Here is a 17293-nt window from a genome sequence, read left to right as displayed (position 1 = left end):
GCTTTGTGTGTGTTTGTGTGGTGTTTCATGTGAGCAATAGTTTTCAGTCAGAATATGGCCACTAGATGGAGGCCAAGTACTACCATACTGATATCTCATTAATCTCAGTAATGAAATAGGACATTTTGGTGACTTAAAAGGTTCATTGCTGGTCAGGCAGTGTACTTTATGTAAAAAAAAAGATTCAGTTGAGGCACTTAAGGGCCAAAAGGATCAAAATAATGTGTATTGGCAAAATGATTCAGATCACAGAACTAAATCACATGCTGAGATCAGCTTTGTGTGTGGTGTTTCATGTGAGCAATAGTTTTCAATTTGCACTAAACTTGGCATAGAGCACATGAAGCTCATATGGTTAGGCTTATATGTAAAACATTATATACATTTTGCAATATAATTCATAGTGTAAATCCTAAATGCTTGAACACTGTAAAACAAATCTGCAATTGATAACATTTTAAACAGCTTATGAACCACATAAAGTGAAAGCCTATTTCATCAGGTGGTTTCAATTAAATGTTTATTGTAGCACTTTAGTGTGTATGAAAGGCTATAAAGCAGTTTTTGTCAGTTGTGAAATATAGAAACACTCCACACTTGGTGTCCTGCATCCAGGAAATTTGCATATGACTGTTTTTACAATAAACAGGCCAGTGGTTTGTTTTTTAACAATAAAAAATATTTATTAATCCATAAAACACTGCAATTTCTAAGGCAATAGCAATAACAAGTTGTCATTACAGACATACCAACATTAACAGGCTGCCATTGTAATGGCAAAAAATATGCAGCCATTATAATGGCAATAAAAAACAGCCATTTTAAAGACAGTGTGTAAACAATCTGCAATGATCTGCAATGTGAATTTGCAAATAGAATATTATTTGGTCTATTGTAAAGATGTGTGCAATCAAATAACCTCACATAAAGCAACTTGTATAACTATTTTAACATGAGAAACCCCACCCACACCACACCCACCACAGAGACTCCAACATGGTGGTGGTGTGTTGAATTGAAGAAGGTGCATGTGTGCATTTAGTTGTTTGGTTCAACCTTTCAACAAATAATTTTTCAGTCTGAGCAAACATGGTTTTAGTGGTTTACCATCATCTAGACACACAAGTTCTTTCTGGACAAATGAGAATGTGTGGATGAGTTTCTTTGGATATTGCAAATGGAAAGCATAGATCAAGCCAAACAACAAAAGGAATGCACCAGCCAAGGTGTGAAGACTACAAGGAAGATGCTGATGCAGCTAAAGAAGTCTCCACTAGTAGTGAAAAGGGCAACAGGAGTGTCAGTGATGTCTATGCTTCTTCATGCTGCAAAAAAATATACAGTCTTATATGGAGAGCTGCAGAAGTAAGGTTACAGAGTCATAAAACGTACATTTATTAATGCTCAGAGAGAAGAGTGCATTCTAGAATACTAAAGACAAGGAGACAAAGACTAAAGACTAGGTCAGCTGGACACATTGTCCACAAATGACAAAAAATGTAAATGCTGTTGTCTATGATGTCCACTTGTAATCTGATTATGAAAGATTTAAACACTAAGGTTGTTTTCACTTAACAGTATGTACCAATGTTGATGTGACTGTTACACTATATATTTAGTTTGATTTGATTTCACTTTACAGTTTAGTGAGTGCTCTAAAAAAAACTTCTATATCCTGTCATCACCTACATAGGCTGCATCTCTGAATATTTAATATTGATTGTTTTGTGAGCATCAGACACCAGCTTGTTACTTCAGTGAGACGCCTTTACAGGTGCTTTCATATTGCAAACATTCTGGAGCAAAGGACCAAAATTTGGTCCTAACAAAAGAGGTTGATCAATTGAACCATGGTACAGTTCGTTTGTCACCCATAAAACAATAGAAGAAAAAGAACAAATGTGTAAAAATAAAGACTCACTTGTGTGCAACACGTCTTCAAGGATCTCACATAATGAACCATCTTAATTGATATTTGTGTGTGAGATTGCTTACATTGTAGGTCTTGAAGAACTTGGAGGCATCCTTGCCAAGGTAGAGAGGAAGTGCATGAAGAAACAAAGTGCGTCTGGTGTTTATATGATTTTCCTCCTAGATTGACAAATCAAAAGAAATAGTTAATATAAAAACTCTTTTTACCAACATCATATCTATACATCAAATAATTTATCCCACTAATTCAATATGATAGCATAGATGTTCATTATTAACTTTACATGTTTTAAGATTACATTATTTACATTTTGAAATGATCCAAAGCATTTCAAAGCCAACATTAATCGACAATTCAGAAAATAAGCACTTCAACCTTATTTCTGTTTAAAGGACACACTTAGTATAATGGTACTATGTGTGTCCTTTAAACAGAAATAAGGTTGAATTGCTGATAGCAAGGTACATCCCAAACATACCTGCCAATCATATGTCTCTAAGTGTCACTGCTGTCTTGCCTGTCTGCAATGCCTTCTGCCTGAACAAGGTGATCAGTCGTAGTGTGTATTAGTCCAACTCAGAGTAGAACTGATTGCACAAGTTCACATTAGTTATGTGATGGAACTCTGTAAACACCTGCATAGACATAAACATACATGTCTACATAATGCTTGTTTCAGGCTGGCTGACTATTAGCTATAATGGCATTCTTGTGTGCTGCAAAGATGACGTGAGTTTTAGCTAAATTTTGTACCAAGTGATTGAGGTATAGTCATTACCTGTGACTCTATTCATAGAGCTGGCCAGTTCTTCAAAATGTCCCTCACCAGTAGATCCCCTTAACGATATCTTGCCGATGAAGGCCAAAGATTGTCTGCATGAGTTTTCCAATCACTAACTGGTTTTCCTCTGCTTTTTGAACTTCTTGTATGATTTGAAGTCTAATCTCTTCCATAGTATGCTGGATCTCTCCTTTGGGAAGGTTGGGAAGGAAGTTAACTTCAGAACGTCGAGCTCGTTTAATATTGGAATGGGGGTGATCGCTCTCAGTATTGTTTTTGCTCCTCCTGCCCACATTGACAGACATCTCTAAATGTTAAAGTGAATAAACAAGGACAAACACAGGATGTGCATCGGTTTCTAACCTAACTAGATAGCAGTACCGTGGTTTTCAGCAGATAATTAGCTAGCTATCTAACTAATTAGCTTACCAACTGTCCAGTTGTACACCGAACTATTACCGATAGAAAAAGAAAACCACTACTTTCTAATTAAAAGTTGCCATTTTAAACTTTTTTCGTTCTTGTGAAGCAAACCGACTGACTGGTGAACTATTCGAGTAACGCAAATAGCGCTAGCCAAGTTTAACTACCTTAAATCTAATTACTTTTAGTACACTGGCACAAACTGATAGTCACATCATATACATTGGGATAGATTAAAAAATAATGTGTGCGTTCTCAATGTTTATATAATAACCAGTAAACTTACCCGCATTTTCTAGACATGCCACCATCTTCACCATTTCGAAATGTACATCCGGGACACAATGCAATCTCTTCAGTAGAGCATAGCTATTTTATCAATGTACAATATATGTTGCTGCTAAAACATTATGCATTGCCAAAATGTAATCAGAACTTACTTGGGATTATGAAAAAAAAAATTTCATTCACAAAAACCTTCAAGTTGATGCTTTTAACGATCAATTTTGTGAAATTCAAATGGCATTCACAGAAGCTTTACTTGCAGGGAAAGTTTGGGCAAACGAGCCAGAAAAGTCAGGTGAGCAAATAAGCTCATGGTTGTATTTAAACCCTGCCTTTATGATAACACATTTATGAGTGGAGTGGGGTCTGTATTCTTTTTTTTTTTTTTTGTAAAAAACTTCGTGCCTCAGGATTACTTAAACCACATGAGACCACAAAGAGCAGCACTGATATGGAATTTAAAACGGCTTGCTACCGATAATCTAGTTTACCTTAAATTTGAATTAGATAGACTGCAAAGAGATAACGTGGTGTAGTATTCATTTAAAATGTGAAGCGTTGACGAATGTGAATATTGTAAATAACAAGGTTTTTGTAAAGGCAGGTAATGTACTTGAGAAAGCAATAAATCGAAAAGTGGTCAACAGTAGGGGATAGTTTAACGTGATGGTAGGTATGCTACAGGAAAAGCAATCATTTGTTTATAGCGACTACATTGAAGTATTTTAATTCAATAGGCGAACAGCAGGATAACTCGTTCAGTGTCGCTACAACCATAAGAGAAGTAATTTGTAAAATATCTTCGGATTTTTGACGTTCAAACTAAAAGGTTAAGATAAGATAACATGTTAAAAGTATTTGAGTGGTAAACATGCGGTTCAAGATTTGGTGCAGTGCTGAATTAGACTTGCAAGTAGTTTGGGATCGTAAATAAACAGTTGACCGTTTGATTAGACAAGGATATGCACGAAAATAAGTTGTACCAATAAAGGTTGTTTAAAACCAGAGTTTTTAGTAAAACCCAAACGTCGTTTTGTTGTGTGTAAAATTGCCGCGTTTCGAAAGACACAACTGAAGATGATGTCTAGTTATAAGGCAAATCTTTTATTGAAAAAACACCAACATCCATACAATATTTTTGAAAATGCAAAACTGAACAATGTTAATGTAGGAACAATACGTAACGATAAAACTTACAAAAAGCATTTAAATAACAAGAACTTACCAAACTGAGCTTAGGGCTTACGGCTATTCGGAACCTAAACCGTAGCGTTTGTGGAAGGGGAGCTATCAACGGAGCACGCAGCGGTAAACAGTTCTTGTGGCGGTTTAGGCGGTGAAATTTGACTGAGTTCACATATGCGGAGCTGCTTGTCAAAGGTGAACGACAGGATTTTCTGGTCAAGGAAATGTTCCTCCAGCTCCTCGACAAGTGTGAATGATTGTAGATTATACTGAGCTATGTAAGCGGCGAGAGGTGAATTGGTCACCGTTAGTGAGTATTCTTCGTTATCCGCTTTAATTTTGACGGTGCCGCGCATCCATTTGGAATAACGTGACGTTGTCTGCAAGAAGTTGCATTTTTCACAACGGTGAAATTTTTTACGTTCATCCAGGGTTTGCTGGTTGGTGTTGCAGATTAAGCACAACGTCGATGCTTTAATGTCCAGTGCCAAAATTGCGGCGACTAGGGTTGTCAGAGCTGGTTCAGCGGAGGCGCTTTGTGTGTCTGACACATTCAAGTCCGGTATTTTGTCCACAGCGGTGTTGAGTGTTGTGGTAAGTTGACATTTCCCCTCGTAAAAGCGCGTTGAAAGATAAGTAAATCCGTATGACGATTGAGCGCGTACAGCGTCGATGTGTTTCTCCCATAGCTGGAGGGTGATGTTCGCAGTGCCGTCAGAGATGGTGCACGTCCTCAGCTCGCGCTCCGTGCCGCGGATGTTCACCCTGTCGGTCATTCTGTCACAGGCCAGGACTTTTGCTTCTATAAGGCTGACCTGCAAAAGTGTAAGTAGGGAACGTTTTAGTTCAAATTGTGTAGGTGAGATAAAGTAAATGTTGCAAGGGGGTTGTATAAATTACGTACTTTTTTGCCTGCTGCCATGCTGAGCACGTCTCGCAGTGTTGTCTTAGGCGGAGGCGGGGGTGTCCTCCTGGCGAAAGAGACAGCGGTGACCGTCAGCTCGGTGCGATGACTGACGATAACGTCAAATTCCGAAGTGCTCCGGAAACCTGAAAAACAAAGGCGAACAGGTAAACATAAGCAAATGGTGACTAGATTTTCGTATTATAAGAGTTCCTGTAAAGAAAACTTACTTAAAGCTTTTTTGACGTTTTTTAAGCAGATCGCAGTGCCGTTTTCGGCTGCTTGGAGGAAGTCATTCCTCTTCCGAGCGCTGAAAACCACAGTGTCGTGGAAGTCTTCACGTCCCGTTTGTAGCACTGCATTGAAGAGCTCGCTGTTGTTCGCAGACAATCGGACGGGCGATACAGAATGTATATATCCCGAGAGAGTCTCGGTATCTTCCGGTACCCGTTTTGACGGAGATGCCATCGTGGTAAAGAGTAAGGTACGTGCAGGGCATCTGATCTTACGGTCTTGCGTATATATGTTTTCTAGCAGTGAACTGCAACATTGTTTCATTTGAGCTAATTAATACTGTCTGGGTCTGAAGCAAAGTTGTTACATTAGCCGACGAGGTGAACACCTGTGCGTTTTACAGAACAGCTGTACACATGTAGGTTAATTGATTGTTGAGGGGACACGTTAGCAACATTGTGTCATGTTCAATGTGAGATGCAGTGCCAAAGGAATTTGACCTTCGGTCAACCCACATGGGGGCAGCAAATTGTCTGGGGAGTTCAGCTTGATGTGTCTGGGACTGTTTCTTTTGATGACAAATATATTGTAGGTGGATAGTTGTTCAGCAATTAGGGAAAATATCAGTATGGTGATTTGGTTGTACCACTTCTGAGCAACAAAATGTTTTTGTTCAAATTATGCTAGTTTGCTTTTTATTAACTATTTAAGGACATTAAAATAGTGTTTAGTTGTTATAAAGTTTTATTGCTATTATTGTGCTTATATATTTAAGGAGTGGAGACGAAGCATAATGGTGCCGATTTTCAAGAATAAGGGTGACGTTCAAAGCTGTAGTAATTACAGGAGAATAAAGTTGATCAGTCACAGCTTGAAAATCTGGGAAAGAGTAGTGGAAGCTAGGCTTAGAGGAGAGGTAGAGATCTGTGAGCAGCAGTATGGTTTCATGCCAGCTAAGTGCACCACAGATGCTATGTTTGCTTTGAGAGTGTTAATGGAGAAGTATAGGAAAGGACAGAAGGAGTTACATTGTGTGTTTGTTGACTTAGAGAAAGCTTATGATAGAGCACCGAGACAGGAGCTGTGGTATTGTATGAGGAAGTCAGGAGTAGCAGAAAAGTATGTGAGGGTAGTGCAGAATATGTATGAGAACAGTGTGACAGCAGTGAGATGTGTGGTAGGAATGACAAATGGACAGTAGTGAGACCTGCTATGTTGTATGGACTGGAGACAGTGGCACTGACAAAGAGACAGGTGAGGGAGATGGAGGTGTCTGAGATGAAGATGTTGAGATTCTCATTTGGAGTGATGAGGAAGGAAAGCATCAGAAATGAGTTTATTAGAGGATCAGCACATGTAGCATGTTTTGGAGATAAAGTTAGAGAAGCGAGATTGAGATGGTTTGGACATGTACAGAGGAGGGAGGAGAGGTATATTGGTAGGAGGGTCTTGAGGATGGAACTTCCAGGCAAGAGGAGGAGAGGTAGACCTAAGAGGAGGTTTATGGATGCAGTGGTAGAGGATTTGAGAGTGGCTGGTGTGTCAGTGGAGGACACTCAGGACAGGGCCAGATGGAGGATTTTGATCCGCTGTGGCGACCCCTAAACAGGAATTGCCGAAAGATGAAGAAGATTGTGTTTATATGTCTGTATAGTTTTATGAATGCATTGGTTCAATTGGATCAAATGCTTATGTTCACTGTTTCACTGCAGTATGTGAAACATTTTAATATTTTTTAAGCTGACTGCTGTGCTCTTTTTTGCTGTTTGCATTAATGCTTTTGTCTTACACAGACTGAAGATCATGGTGATGTAGGGTGTGTTTGAGCCACTTGTTCAGGAAATATTGTTTGTTGTAAAAACTGTTGTGGTGGTGGTTTATATTGTAAATAAAGATAAAGTAAAAGATTGCTTGTTTGTTGTCTGAAATAACTCACAGGACCATCTAGCAGCATTCATATACAATATAGGCAAATTCTGTAACAACACAAACAAGTACTCTGGTTAATCTGTCAACAGAATGATATGATCTCAGTTCAGGACAAATCCACAGATCAGATTAACCAACAGGTAGCAGGCTTGGACATTGAATGAATTAATGAATTACTGTTCAATTTATATAGCACCTTTTAGGATACCCAAGGCGCTTTACAATTGTTAACTCAGGTACAAGTCGCAGACAACCAATCACACACACACCAGTGAGAAGTGGCAGCCAATGCTGCATAGATTAACTCTGTCAACAAACAACAGGTATTTGAGACACTAAAGGTTGAAATGATCCAAATAAATTCTACTGGCAAAATGATTCAGATCATATAACTAAATCACATGCTGAGATTAGGTTTGTGTGTATGGCTGTAGAAAAGAAGTTAAATATCAGTGTTGGAAATGGTTATGGATATAAACCATAGAGGTAGTTCTGTGTTAGTGTGCATGGAAAAATAAGCTAAATATCAAGTGTGTGTGTGTGTGTGTGTGTGTGTGTGTGTGTGTGTGTGTGTGTGTGTGTGTGTGTTAGTCACCGAGTTATGGGTAGACATGGCTAAGGCAGTAAGCATCTGAAATGTATTGGTAGCCATGTGTGTGTGTGTGTGTGTGTGTGATACAGAAAGAGGGAGAAAGGACCATGTGTAGTATGTGAATACTGTATGCAGATTTATGTGTGTTGATGCTATATGTGATATGTTTTGATTGACAATAGGCCAATGAGACCAAAAGAAATGGCTAAATAAAAAATAAAAAAACAGAATTGATCAACATGCTGAGAAATACTAATTTTGATTTTGATTTGTCATGGTGTTCTTGTGGTAGCCAAGTATAATAAAGAAAGTGAGTGCATGTTTACTTAAGTTACAGGGCTGTGTGTGTGCGTTTTTGAGGCCATGGGACATGAAAACCACACAAGACATTTACTTCTAAATATTTGATTTTTAGAATCATAAATATTAGGATCACAACAAATGTGATTGCGTTAAAAGACTGACTAATGTGGACTTAAAGTCGTTGTGGTTGTTGAAGGGTGTCTGCTGCCCGTGTATCCTGTTCTGGTCGATGGCCCCGCCCCAGAATGTTCCCTAGCACGTGCGATCAGGTTCTTTCGTGCATTCTGCTCTTGTTGAGGTAAGATGTGCTTTGCTCTCTTAAGTAGTGTAAGACAATTGTCTAAAATGTGCTGTTTTTTAATATGCTGGGTTAATGTTCTTGTTTGTGATAAAGTTACCTGTGTGTACGTAAAGTTTAGTGAGGGAGATAATGAGATAAATTAAGAATAAAAGTATGTTATAATGTAATTAGCGCGTGTGCTAGTTCAATGCTATCATGCTCTTTGCGGTTAGCATGCTAGTCCGATTAGTCAAATGTCAGAAATGTGTTGTTTTGACGTCGGATTTTTGCTCTAGATTGTTTGGTTAATTGTGTTTAGATGGACGTTTTAGTGTATGAGATGGCAAATTAGCTAAATAAAGGATTAAAGTATGTTATAACGTTGTTAGCGCGTTCGCTAGTACAACGCTAGCATGTTCCGTGCGTATGATAGCGTGGCGTTTTTGTGCTGTTGTAGTTGTCCAGAGTGGCATCAGTTTTCATTTATATTGCCTAGTTCTTTCATGAAAACGAGTTATTTGATGTTACATATATTTGCAGTGTACATGTATGAGCAAGTATACATGATTTGTACATGTATGAGTAAGAGCGGTTTTGTAGTTGCTCTAAGATGGCGTGTGGGTCTTGTGCCTGTAATGGCGGCGTCCAGTGCAGCTGACCACGAGGGCGCTGGCTGAGTAGGCGTGGTTGTAGATGTAGTGAAGTAGTAGCACTTACATGTACTGATTTATAACTGTACAATCGGGCGATTCGTTTAAACGTTTATTCTTATGCGGGTATATGGTTTAATGTAGCCCAGATAATGGTGTATTTGGGTAAATGAAGCGTCTGCTGGGTCGAGTGTTGCTATGCATGTTTTGTGTTCGTTGGAAAACTTGAAGTCACGCACAGGTTTTAATTTTTTTAGTCAAAATAATGGACTATGAGTATGTTATGTATATAATTTTTTACGTTGTGTATAAAAATGTACGTGCTTGCAGAGGCAATTTGTGCTTTTTTATACTAGTCTGAATGTGAATGTTTTTTTGTGTCGGTGGTTTGTCAGCACCAAAATGTATGTGAAATATGAATAGACGTCTATCACATTGCAAATGTAAATGGAGTTATTGCATTTGAATTTTGTGGAAAAATGTGTGGAACATGCGTGTTAGGCTACATTTTCATTTTAATATTGACACATTTTAATATTGACACCATACTTGTATACACTAGCCCAAAAACTTGATAAGTATGGTGCTTTAGTGACGCTGTATAACTGTAGCCTTAAGTAGAATAGAAAGATTCTAAGTGTCCAATTAATGATTCATGTCGTTATAGCAGCTTTTTAAAATTATACATATGAATTCTTTTAACCCATTAATGTTTACTAACTGTTCTGTCTATTTTCTATGAATTGCTTGTTGGTGAAGGAGAATTCTGCTGGAACACATTAAAGGTACGTTTGAAGTGTATCGTGTATGAGCAGTGGTTGAACTGGTATACTTTTATAAAACAGTGCACACAATGAATGGTGAAAGTAGTTGATGTGCTGCAGAATAATTCTTCATTTATGATGAGTATCTGTAGTGATATGTAAACACTTGGAAGCAATAATGTAAAATGTATAGAAGAGAACTCAGAAACCGCAGCTCCAACTTCTCAAAGTCCTGTTCAATGTGTACCCTGTCTTAATTGTGCTTTGAGGTTTGAAACTTGATTAGGTACAGTAAGTTAATCTGCTTATTGCCTAGACTAAATTTATACTCCTATTTGGAACAGAGTAAACTGCAGTGTAACGGATGTCTTGAAGTAGTCTTCATTGTATTCTGTGTTGAGGACAATTTGATGCATTCTCACAGTTTAATTGGCTCATGAATATTCTGTCCAATAGTTTAAAGATTATGCAGCAGTAATCACATTAATGCAGTGAATGTGTAGTATTTGTGCTAGAAATATTTAATGCATGCTATAAAATAGCCCATCAAATGGTAATACACTTGTGAGTATGTGCAACAGGTATCACATGTGCTGCTGATTACATGATACTGATCAACTTTGAAAGATGTGAAATGTGCTGTTGGTGTGACAATTAAGACACAAGAATAATAACACACACAACGCCTGCTGGTTGAAGATGCCACACACACACGATAATCTTGGAGCAACGCCTGCTGGATGAAGATGCCACACACAACGCCTGCTGGATGAAGATGCCACACACACACACATGCATTTTAGCTGTGGAGTTGATTTTGTGTTGAGTGGTGTATACAAAATTATTATATAGTATTATTAATTTAACAACCTGTGTTGAAATTGATGCTTAGAAGTTAGAATGGACTAATATTTTAATTATTTTCACATTTTCATTTTAAAATTAACATAGATAAACTTATATACACTAGCCAAATAACTTGATAAGTATGGGGCTTTAGTAATGCTGTATAACTGTAGCCTTAAGTAGAATAGAAAGATTCTAAGTGTTTGTCCAATTGATGATTCATGTCGTTATAGCAGCTTTTTAAAATTATACATATGAAATTTTTAACCCCTTAATGTTTACTAACTGTTACAAATGTGTTTTGTCTATTTTGTATGAATAGCTTGTTGGTGAAGGAGAATTGTGGTGAAGGAGAATTGTGCTGGAACACTTTAAAGGTACGTTCGAAGTGTATCGTGTATGAACAGTGGTTGAACTGGTATACTTTTATAAAACAGTGCACACAATGAATGGTGAGAGTAGTTGATGTGCTGCAGAATAATTGTTCATTTATGATGAGTATCTGTAGTGATATGTAAACACTTGGAAGCAATAATGTAAAATGTATAGAAGAGAACTCAGAAACCGCAGCTCCAACTTCTCAAAGTCCTGTTCAATGTGTACCCTGTCTTGTGCTTTGAGGTTTGAAACTTTTGATCACATTAATGCAGTGAATGTATAGTTTTTGTGCTAGATATATTTAATGCATGCTATAAAATAGCCCATCAAATGGTAATACAGTTGTGAGTATGTGCAACAGGTATCACATGTGCTGCTGATTACATGATACTGATCAACTTTGAAAGATGTGAAATGTGCTGTTGGTGTGACAATTAAGACACAAGAATAATAACACACACACACAACGCCTGCTGGTTGAAGATGCCACTCAACGCCTGCTGGTTGAAGATGCCACTCAACGCCTGCTGGTTGAGGATGCCACTCAACGCCTGCTGGTTGAGGATGCCACTCAACGCCTGCTGGTTGAGGATGCCACTCAACGCCTGCTGGTTGAGGATGCCACTCAACGCCTGCTGGTTGAGGATGCCACTCAACGCCTGCTGGTTGAGGATGCCACTCAACGCCTGCTGGTTGAGGATGCCACTCAACGCCTGCTGGATGATGTGCCACACACACACAAGATTAATCTTGGAGCAATGCCTGCTGTATGAAGATGACACACACACATGCATTTTAGCTGTGAAGTTGATTTAGTGTTGAGTGGTGATATACAAAATTATTATATAGTGAGTAAACATGGTTGAGTTTAGTGTTCAGTTGAGTAAGTGCACAAATGATGAGCTGAACAATGTATTATTAATTTAACTACTATTGAAATTAATGCTTAGAAGTTAGCATGGGCACGATAACATTCTGAACACCCAGCAACATTTTCATAATACAAATTCTGTTTCACAATGCATTTATGTGGTAATATGTTTTAATTGCTAAAGTGGAACCAAATGGAATGTTTTTGTTTAACTTGTCTGTTAGACTAACTACGCTATTGGAACAAAGACATTTAATGTGTTAAATTGTTTATTTATATTTACACTAAGTGATCAGTGCTTAGCACAAGTAGAGTATATGAAACAGCTGTTACACAGGTCCTGCTGATATCAAACTCCTGAATCAGATGATGAATGAATGTTGGTGTTCCAAGGAAGAAGCAAGAATGTCCTGTTGAAGCAAAGCCTGCTGAACTCATCACACACACAATACATTTTTAAACTGTTGAGCTGAAAGTCTTTGGTGATGTACATATTTGCAACTTAAGCTTGTCTGATCAAGTATTCTGATGTGGTTATTTGTTTTAAAGCTATACAGCATTTAAATGAGCAGTAAAGCGTGGTTTTGCTCATTGTATTCTGAAAAATGTACATTAGTGGAAATGGTCCCTTGAATCAAGTCCCTTGATTATAAAGTAATGATTAGTTTGTATAACATGGTGTTAGGAAGGCATTTACTTCACAGTAATTTCTATATGCAATACTGTAACAATGTATGCAAGTAAGAAATTAGTTATGAATACACCTGTCACGAATACAATGTCTGTTCTGATTTTGTTTTACTTTTTTTTTATTTTTTATGATTTGATACGTGCTGTTTGTATTAAGTAATATTGATTGATCAGTATGTCATGTTGGGATAGACATCATAGGTTTTGACTGGTTGTGTGTTTGTATTTTCAGATGCCTCGCACTAAAGCTTCGCTGAGGTCGGCTGCAGCCAGGAGGAGAAATGCGGAGCGGCTTGTGGCTCAGACTGACGGGGTTCTGGCTTTTTCCCCTGACAAAAAGGTCCTGACTGAGACTGTTCCTGTGAGCCACAGCTGTCCTGCAGACCAGATCTCGTCTCTGACTGACGGGGTTATGCCTTCATCCCTTGACAAAAAAGGTCTGACTGACACGGGAGTGCTCCTGAAGAGCACTCCTCAAAGCCATTTACAAACTCAAGCTGCCAAATACTTGCCAAATACCTTGCCAAATACCTTGCCAAATACCTTGCCAAATACCTTGCCAAATACACTTGCCAAATACTTGCCAAATACCTTACCAGATACAAGCTGCAAAACTGATTCTGATGAATGTGTACATGTGGATATGCTCAGAGGTTCTTTTCATCAAGCTCATCCAAAGTTTGGCATAAACAGTAACAAACAATGTGTTGCAAATAGTATTACTGCCATCATGACTAACAAAGTGAAAAATGTGCTTTCTTGGACAATCAGAGACCTTGATGATGTTCTGCTGAATGGTGACAGATTCTACAGCAATATAAGAGATGCCGGCAAAATTCATGATCCATTGGGCTATTTATATGTTACAGATGTACCTACAGAATACACTGTGTGTGGATATGACTTTTCAATAAATTTTCATGATGAAATGTTTACTGGGAAGTTTGGCGTCACTGAATATGGACCGTTACAAAACGTTCTTATGTCACATGATGAGGCAATCCGAAGAGTGTTTATGCAATGTGAAGCATGTTTGTTTACTGTTAAAGAGAATACATGTGCTATCATTAAACAAGACTCCTGGTATGTGCTGATTGACTCTCATTCACGAAGCGAAAACGGTGCACGTATTGATTCGGGCAAGAGTTTGGCTGCTTTTTATGCTGACATGGAATCATTACTTAAACACGTTATGATACTTGGTATTTCACTGAAAGCTGAAGGAGCACAATTTGAAGTCACTGGTGTTGTTGTGAACATAACTGGCAGAAGCACAGCGGAAGAGAAAATACAAGGTGATTTGTCTGTCACTACACACCGAGAGCTCTACAGCAGTGCGCTAAAACGAAATCGTAACACAAATGAAAATGAAACTAAGAAAGGTGACGCATTTGACCGTTCACAACCCTATACCAAAGGAAACGTGCAAAGTAAACGCAAAGCAGCTGAAAACGATTCCCAGGTGAAAACAGTACCCGAATTGCATGGTGGCAAACGAATAAAGCATGTAAACAACCTTACCGATGTATCTGTGAGAAATGACAGTGACGTGCTGATTGGCGACACACACCGTGAATGCTTTCAGTTTTGTCCATTGACAGTGAAACAGCAGAAGACATTATGTTTAAGGCAAAACGTTGTGTACATCGAACATGCTCGTAGAGACCTGATCGTGCCAGTATCGATGGGTGATCCTTGTGAAACGAAAACTATCATTGGTGACGGTAACTGTTTATTCAGATCACTGGCATTTGCAATTAGCGGAAGTGAGAAAGAACACAGAAAAATACGACGTGCTGTAACTACACAAATGGAGAGAAACGAATCTAAGTACATTAACTGTCTTCGACAAGGGTTTTCATCTGTTGCAAATTATCTTGCTACTTCCCGAATGAAATACGTGGGAACCTGGGCTACTGAAGTTGAAATACAAGCTGCAGCCGATCTTTTTTTTACCAATATATTTACATTCACTAGAAATACGTGGCTAAAATATTCATCGTGCAATAGTTGCGACCAAGATGCGGGAATATACCTCAAACATTGTAGCGAGTCTCATTATGAAGTAGTGACGTGTGTTAAAGTTCCTGATGGACAGACCTGTGCCGCATGTTTACAGAGATGTGACAGCAGAAAATCAGAAACAAAGTGCAATCGCTCTGAACTTGAGAAACGGAGAATCAAATATGGAACAAGCCAAGAGAAAAAGGAGGAAAAGATTCAGAGAACACTGAAACGATACCGTGAAAATGAAATATACAGAGATAGTGTCAAAACACGTAGCACTGTTGAATACGCAACGAATTTGCAACATAAAGAACGGAATAAGCAGTTAAGCATAAACAAATATGCGACTGACATGGAACACAGAGGAAAAGTTAAACAAGCAAGTGTAAACAAATATGCCACTGACATGGAACACAGGGAACACGTGAAACAATTAAGTATTAATAAATATTCTACAAATGAACATCACAGAGAGACTATAAAAAGAAAGAGTTTTGACGCTTATCATACCGATGCACAACTTCAAGCGGCTAAGAAACAAAGGAGTTTAGAAATGTATCATACCGATCATAAACATCAAGCAGCTAAAAAACAGAGGAGTTTAGAAGTTTATCATACCAATCCGGAATATCAAGCAGCTACGAAACAGAGGAGTATGGAGAGGAGTTTTGAAGCTTATCATACCGATGCACAACATCAAGCAGCTAAAAAACAACTTGGTATTGCGAGGTATAAAACAGACAGCTGTTACGCTAATGCTACTAAAATCAGAAGTAAAGAAAGACAGGACACAGAAAAAAAGAAACACAAAGATATTAACTATGTGATTGAAAAGTTCAGAGAGAAAATAAGTACAGGTCCTGAATATGTGTGTTCAGTATGCCATCGACTATTGTTCAAGAATCAAGTAATCAAATGCAGAAAAGATACATATCTCAACAAAGCCCAGGAGGTTGTTTCCATAGCAGAGAGATGTATTACTGACACATACTTACATCGATGTAGTCATACATGTGTTCCTAAGTGTAACATTCAAACTGGCCCTGCTGGATCACTGTGGATTTGCTTCACATGTCACAGAAAGATTCTTAATGGGAAAATGCCAGAAGAAAGTGTTATGAACAATCTTGCACTAGAACCAATTCCACCTGAACTGCACAATCTGAACTCACTTGAACAACATCTGATTGGGATGAATATTCCATTCATGAGGCTTGTGTCTTTACCAAAAGGTGGACAGAATGGTGTTCATGGACCTGTTGTGTGTGTTCCATCTAACATTGCAGATGTAACTGAAGTGCTACCAAGAACAGAAAATGTTGATTTGATGATTCGCATAAAACTAAAGAGGAAATTGACTTACAAGGGGCACTATGAGTACAAATTTGTTAATACAGAAAAAATCAAGGATGCATTATTGTACCTCAAACAACATAATGACTTTTACAGAGATGTGACGTTTAATAATGACTGGGTCAATCCACTAAATAAAACTGAACATGAAACACAAGAGCCTGATTACACATGTACACAGCATGTTGATGAGGAAAACATTGAGGAGAATATTGAATCTGAAGATGTGGATATAGATGAAACCTTGCACGACAGACAACAGCACGGTATGTTCATGGATACCTGTTTACAACCTGTTGATATTGCACAAGAGGTTTTGGATCAGCACTTTGATGGCATAATGTCTGTGGCACCTGCAGAAGGTAATAATCCTGTAAGGCTCTTGAACGATCATTCAAATGAGGCGAAGTGTTTTCCAGTTCTATTTCCAAATGGTGTGGGTACTTTTCATGACCACAGAAAAGAGAAACTTACACTGAGCAGATATTTGAACACCAGAATACTCAACGCAGACGGACGTTTTGCAAAGAACTTGGATTACATTTTTTATGGTCAATATTTGTCAGAGTTAAATCAGATTGTATCAAATGTGTCTATTGCATTGAGAAAAGGACATGATACACGCAACAAACCTGTGATTACGTCAGAAATGTTGACTAACAGAGAAGCCTTGCAGAACATTTTCAATTTTGATGAAGGGTATAAATTCTTAAGACCTATTCGTGGTACACCCCCTTTCTGGCAAAGTGTTCAAAAAGACCTGTTTGCAATGGTACGACAACTGGGTATTCCCACATGGTTTTGCTCATTTTCATCTGCTGATCTGCGTTGGCCAGAATTATTACAAACCATTCTCAAACAAGAGGGGAGAGAAACATCTACCGA

At 38.2% G+C, this 17293-nt stretch overlaps 3 protein-coding genes and 1 long non-coding RNA gene across 6 annotated transcripts in view; 2 read left to right on the top strand and 2 right to left on the bottom strand.

Annotated features, from left to right (window-relative positions):
* The window catches only part of LOC143492533 (uncharacterized), a 695466-nt gene that overhangs the window by 189991 nt on the left and 488182 nt on the right, over nt 1-17293 (top strand). The gene's annotated exons all lie outside the window — the stretch shown is intronic.
* LOC143492546 (uncharacterized) lies at nt 675-3645 on the bottom strand. 3 transcript variants are annotated; one of them, XR_013125274.1, is made up of 5 exons: nt 3424-3645; nt 2712-2999; nt 2412-2568; nt 1996-2091; nt 675-1325 (listed from the first exon to the last, which is right to left on the bottom strand). It is a non-coding gene; the product is annotated as an uncharacterized LOC143492546 (long non-coding RNA). The 3 variants fall into 3 exon arrangements; XR_013125276.1 differs by having other exon boundaries at nt 2712-2904; nt 3424-3641; XR_013125275.1 differs by having other exon boundaries at nt 2712-3021; nt 3424-3445.
* On the bottom strand, nt 4530-8116 carry LOC143492539 (uncharacterized). The gene is made up of 3 exons (XM_076990866.1): nt 5742-8116; nt 5512-5657; nt 4530-5422 (listed from the first exon to the last, which is right to left on the bottom strand). The coding sequence occupies exons 1-3, from the start codon at nt 6067-6069 to the stop codon at nt 4682-4684; spliced, it is 1215 nt and encodes a 404-aa protein (XP_076846981.1). The 5' UTR covers nt 6070-8116; the 3' UTR covers nt 4530-4681.
* Nucleotides 5855-17293, top strand: part of LOC143492529 (uncharacterized) — a 147689-nt gene continuing 136250 nt past the window's right edge. Inside the window, exons 1-4 of the mRNA XM_076990857.1 lie at nt 5855-5995; nt 8766-8867; nt 10259-10284; nt 11432-11486. The gene's annotated coding sequence lies outside the window, so the exon portion shown is untranslated. The remainder of the gene's footprint in view (nt 5996-8765; nt 8868-10258; nt 10285-11431; nt 11487-17293) is intronic.

The sequence above is a fragment of the Brachyhypopomus gauderio genome, unplaced genomic scaffold, assembly GCF_052324685.1.
Source record: "Brachyhypopomus gauderio isolate BG-103 unplaced genomic scaffold, BGAUD_0.2 sc78, whole genome shotgun sequence".
In the NCBI taxonomy this organism is placed as follows: Eukaryota; Metazoa; Chordata; class Actinopteri; order Gymnotiformes; family Hypopomidae; genus Brachyhypopomus; species Brachyhypopomus gauderio.
Note: the sequence above shows the minus strand (reverse complement) of the source record. Positions and strands in the feature narration are given on the sequence as shown.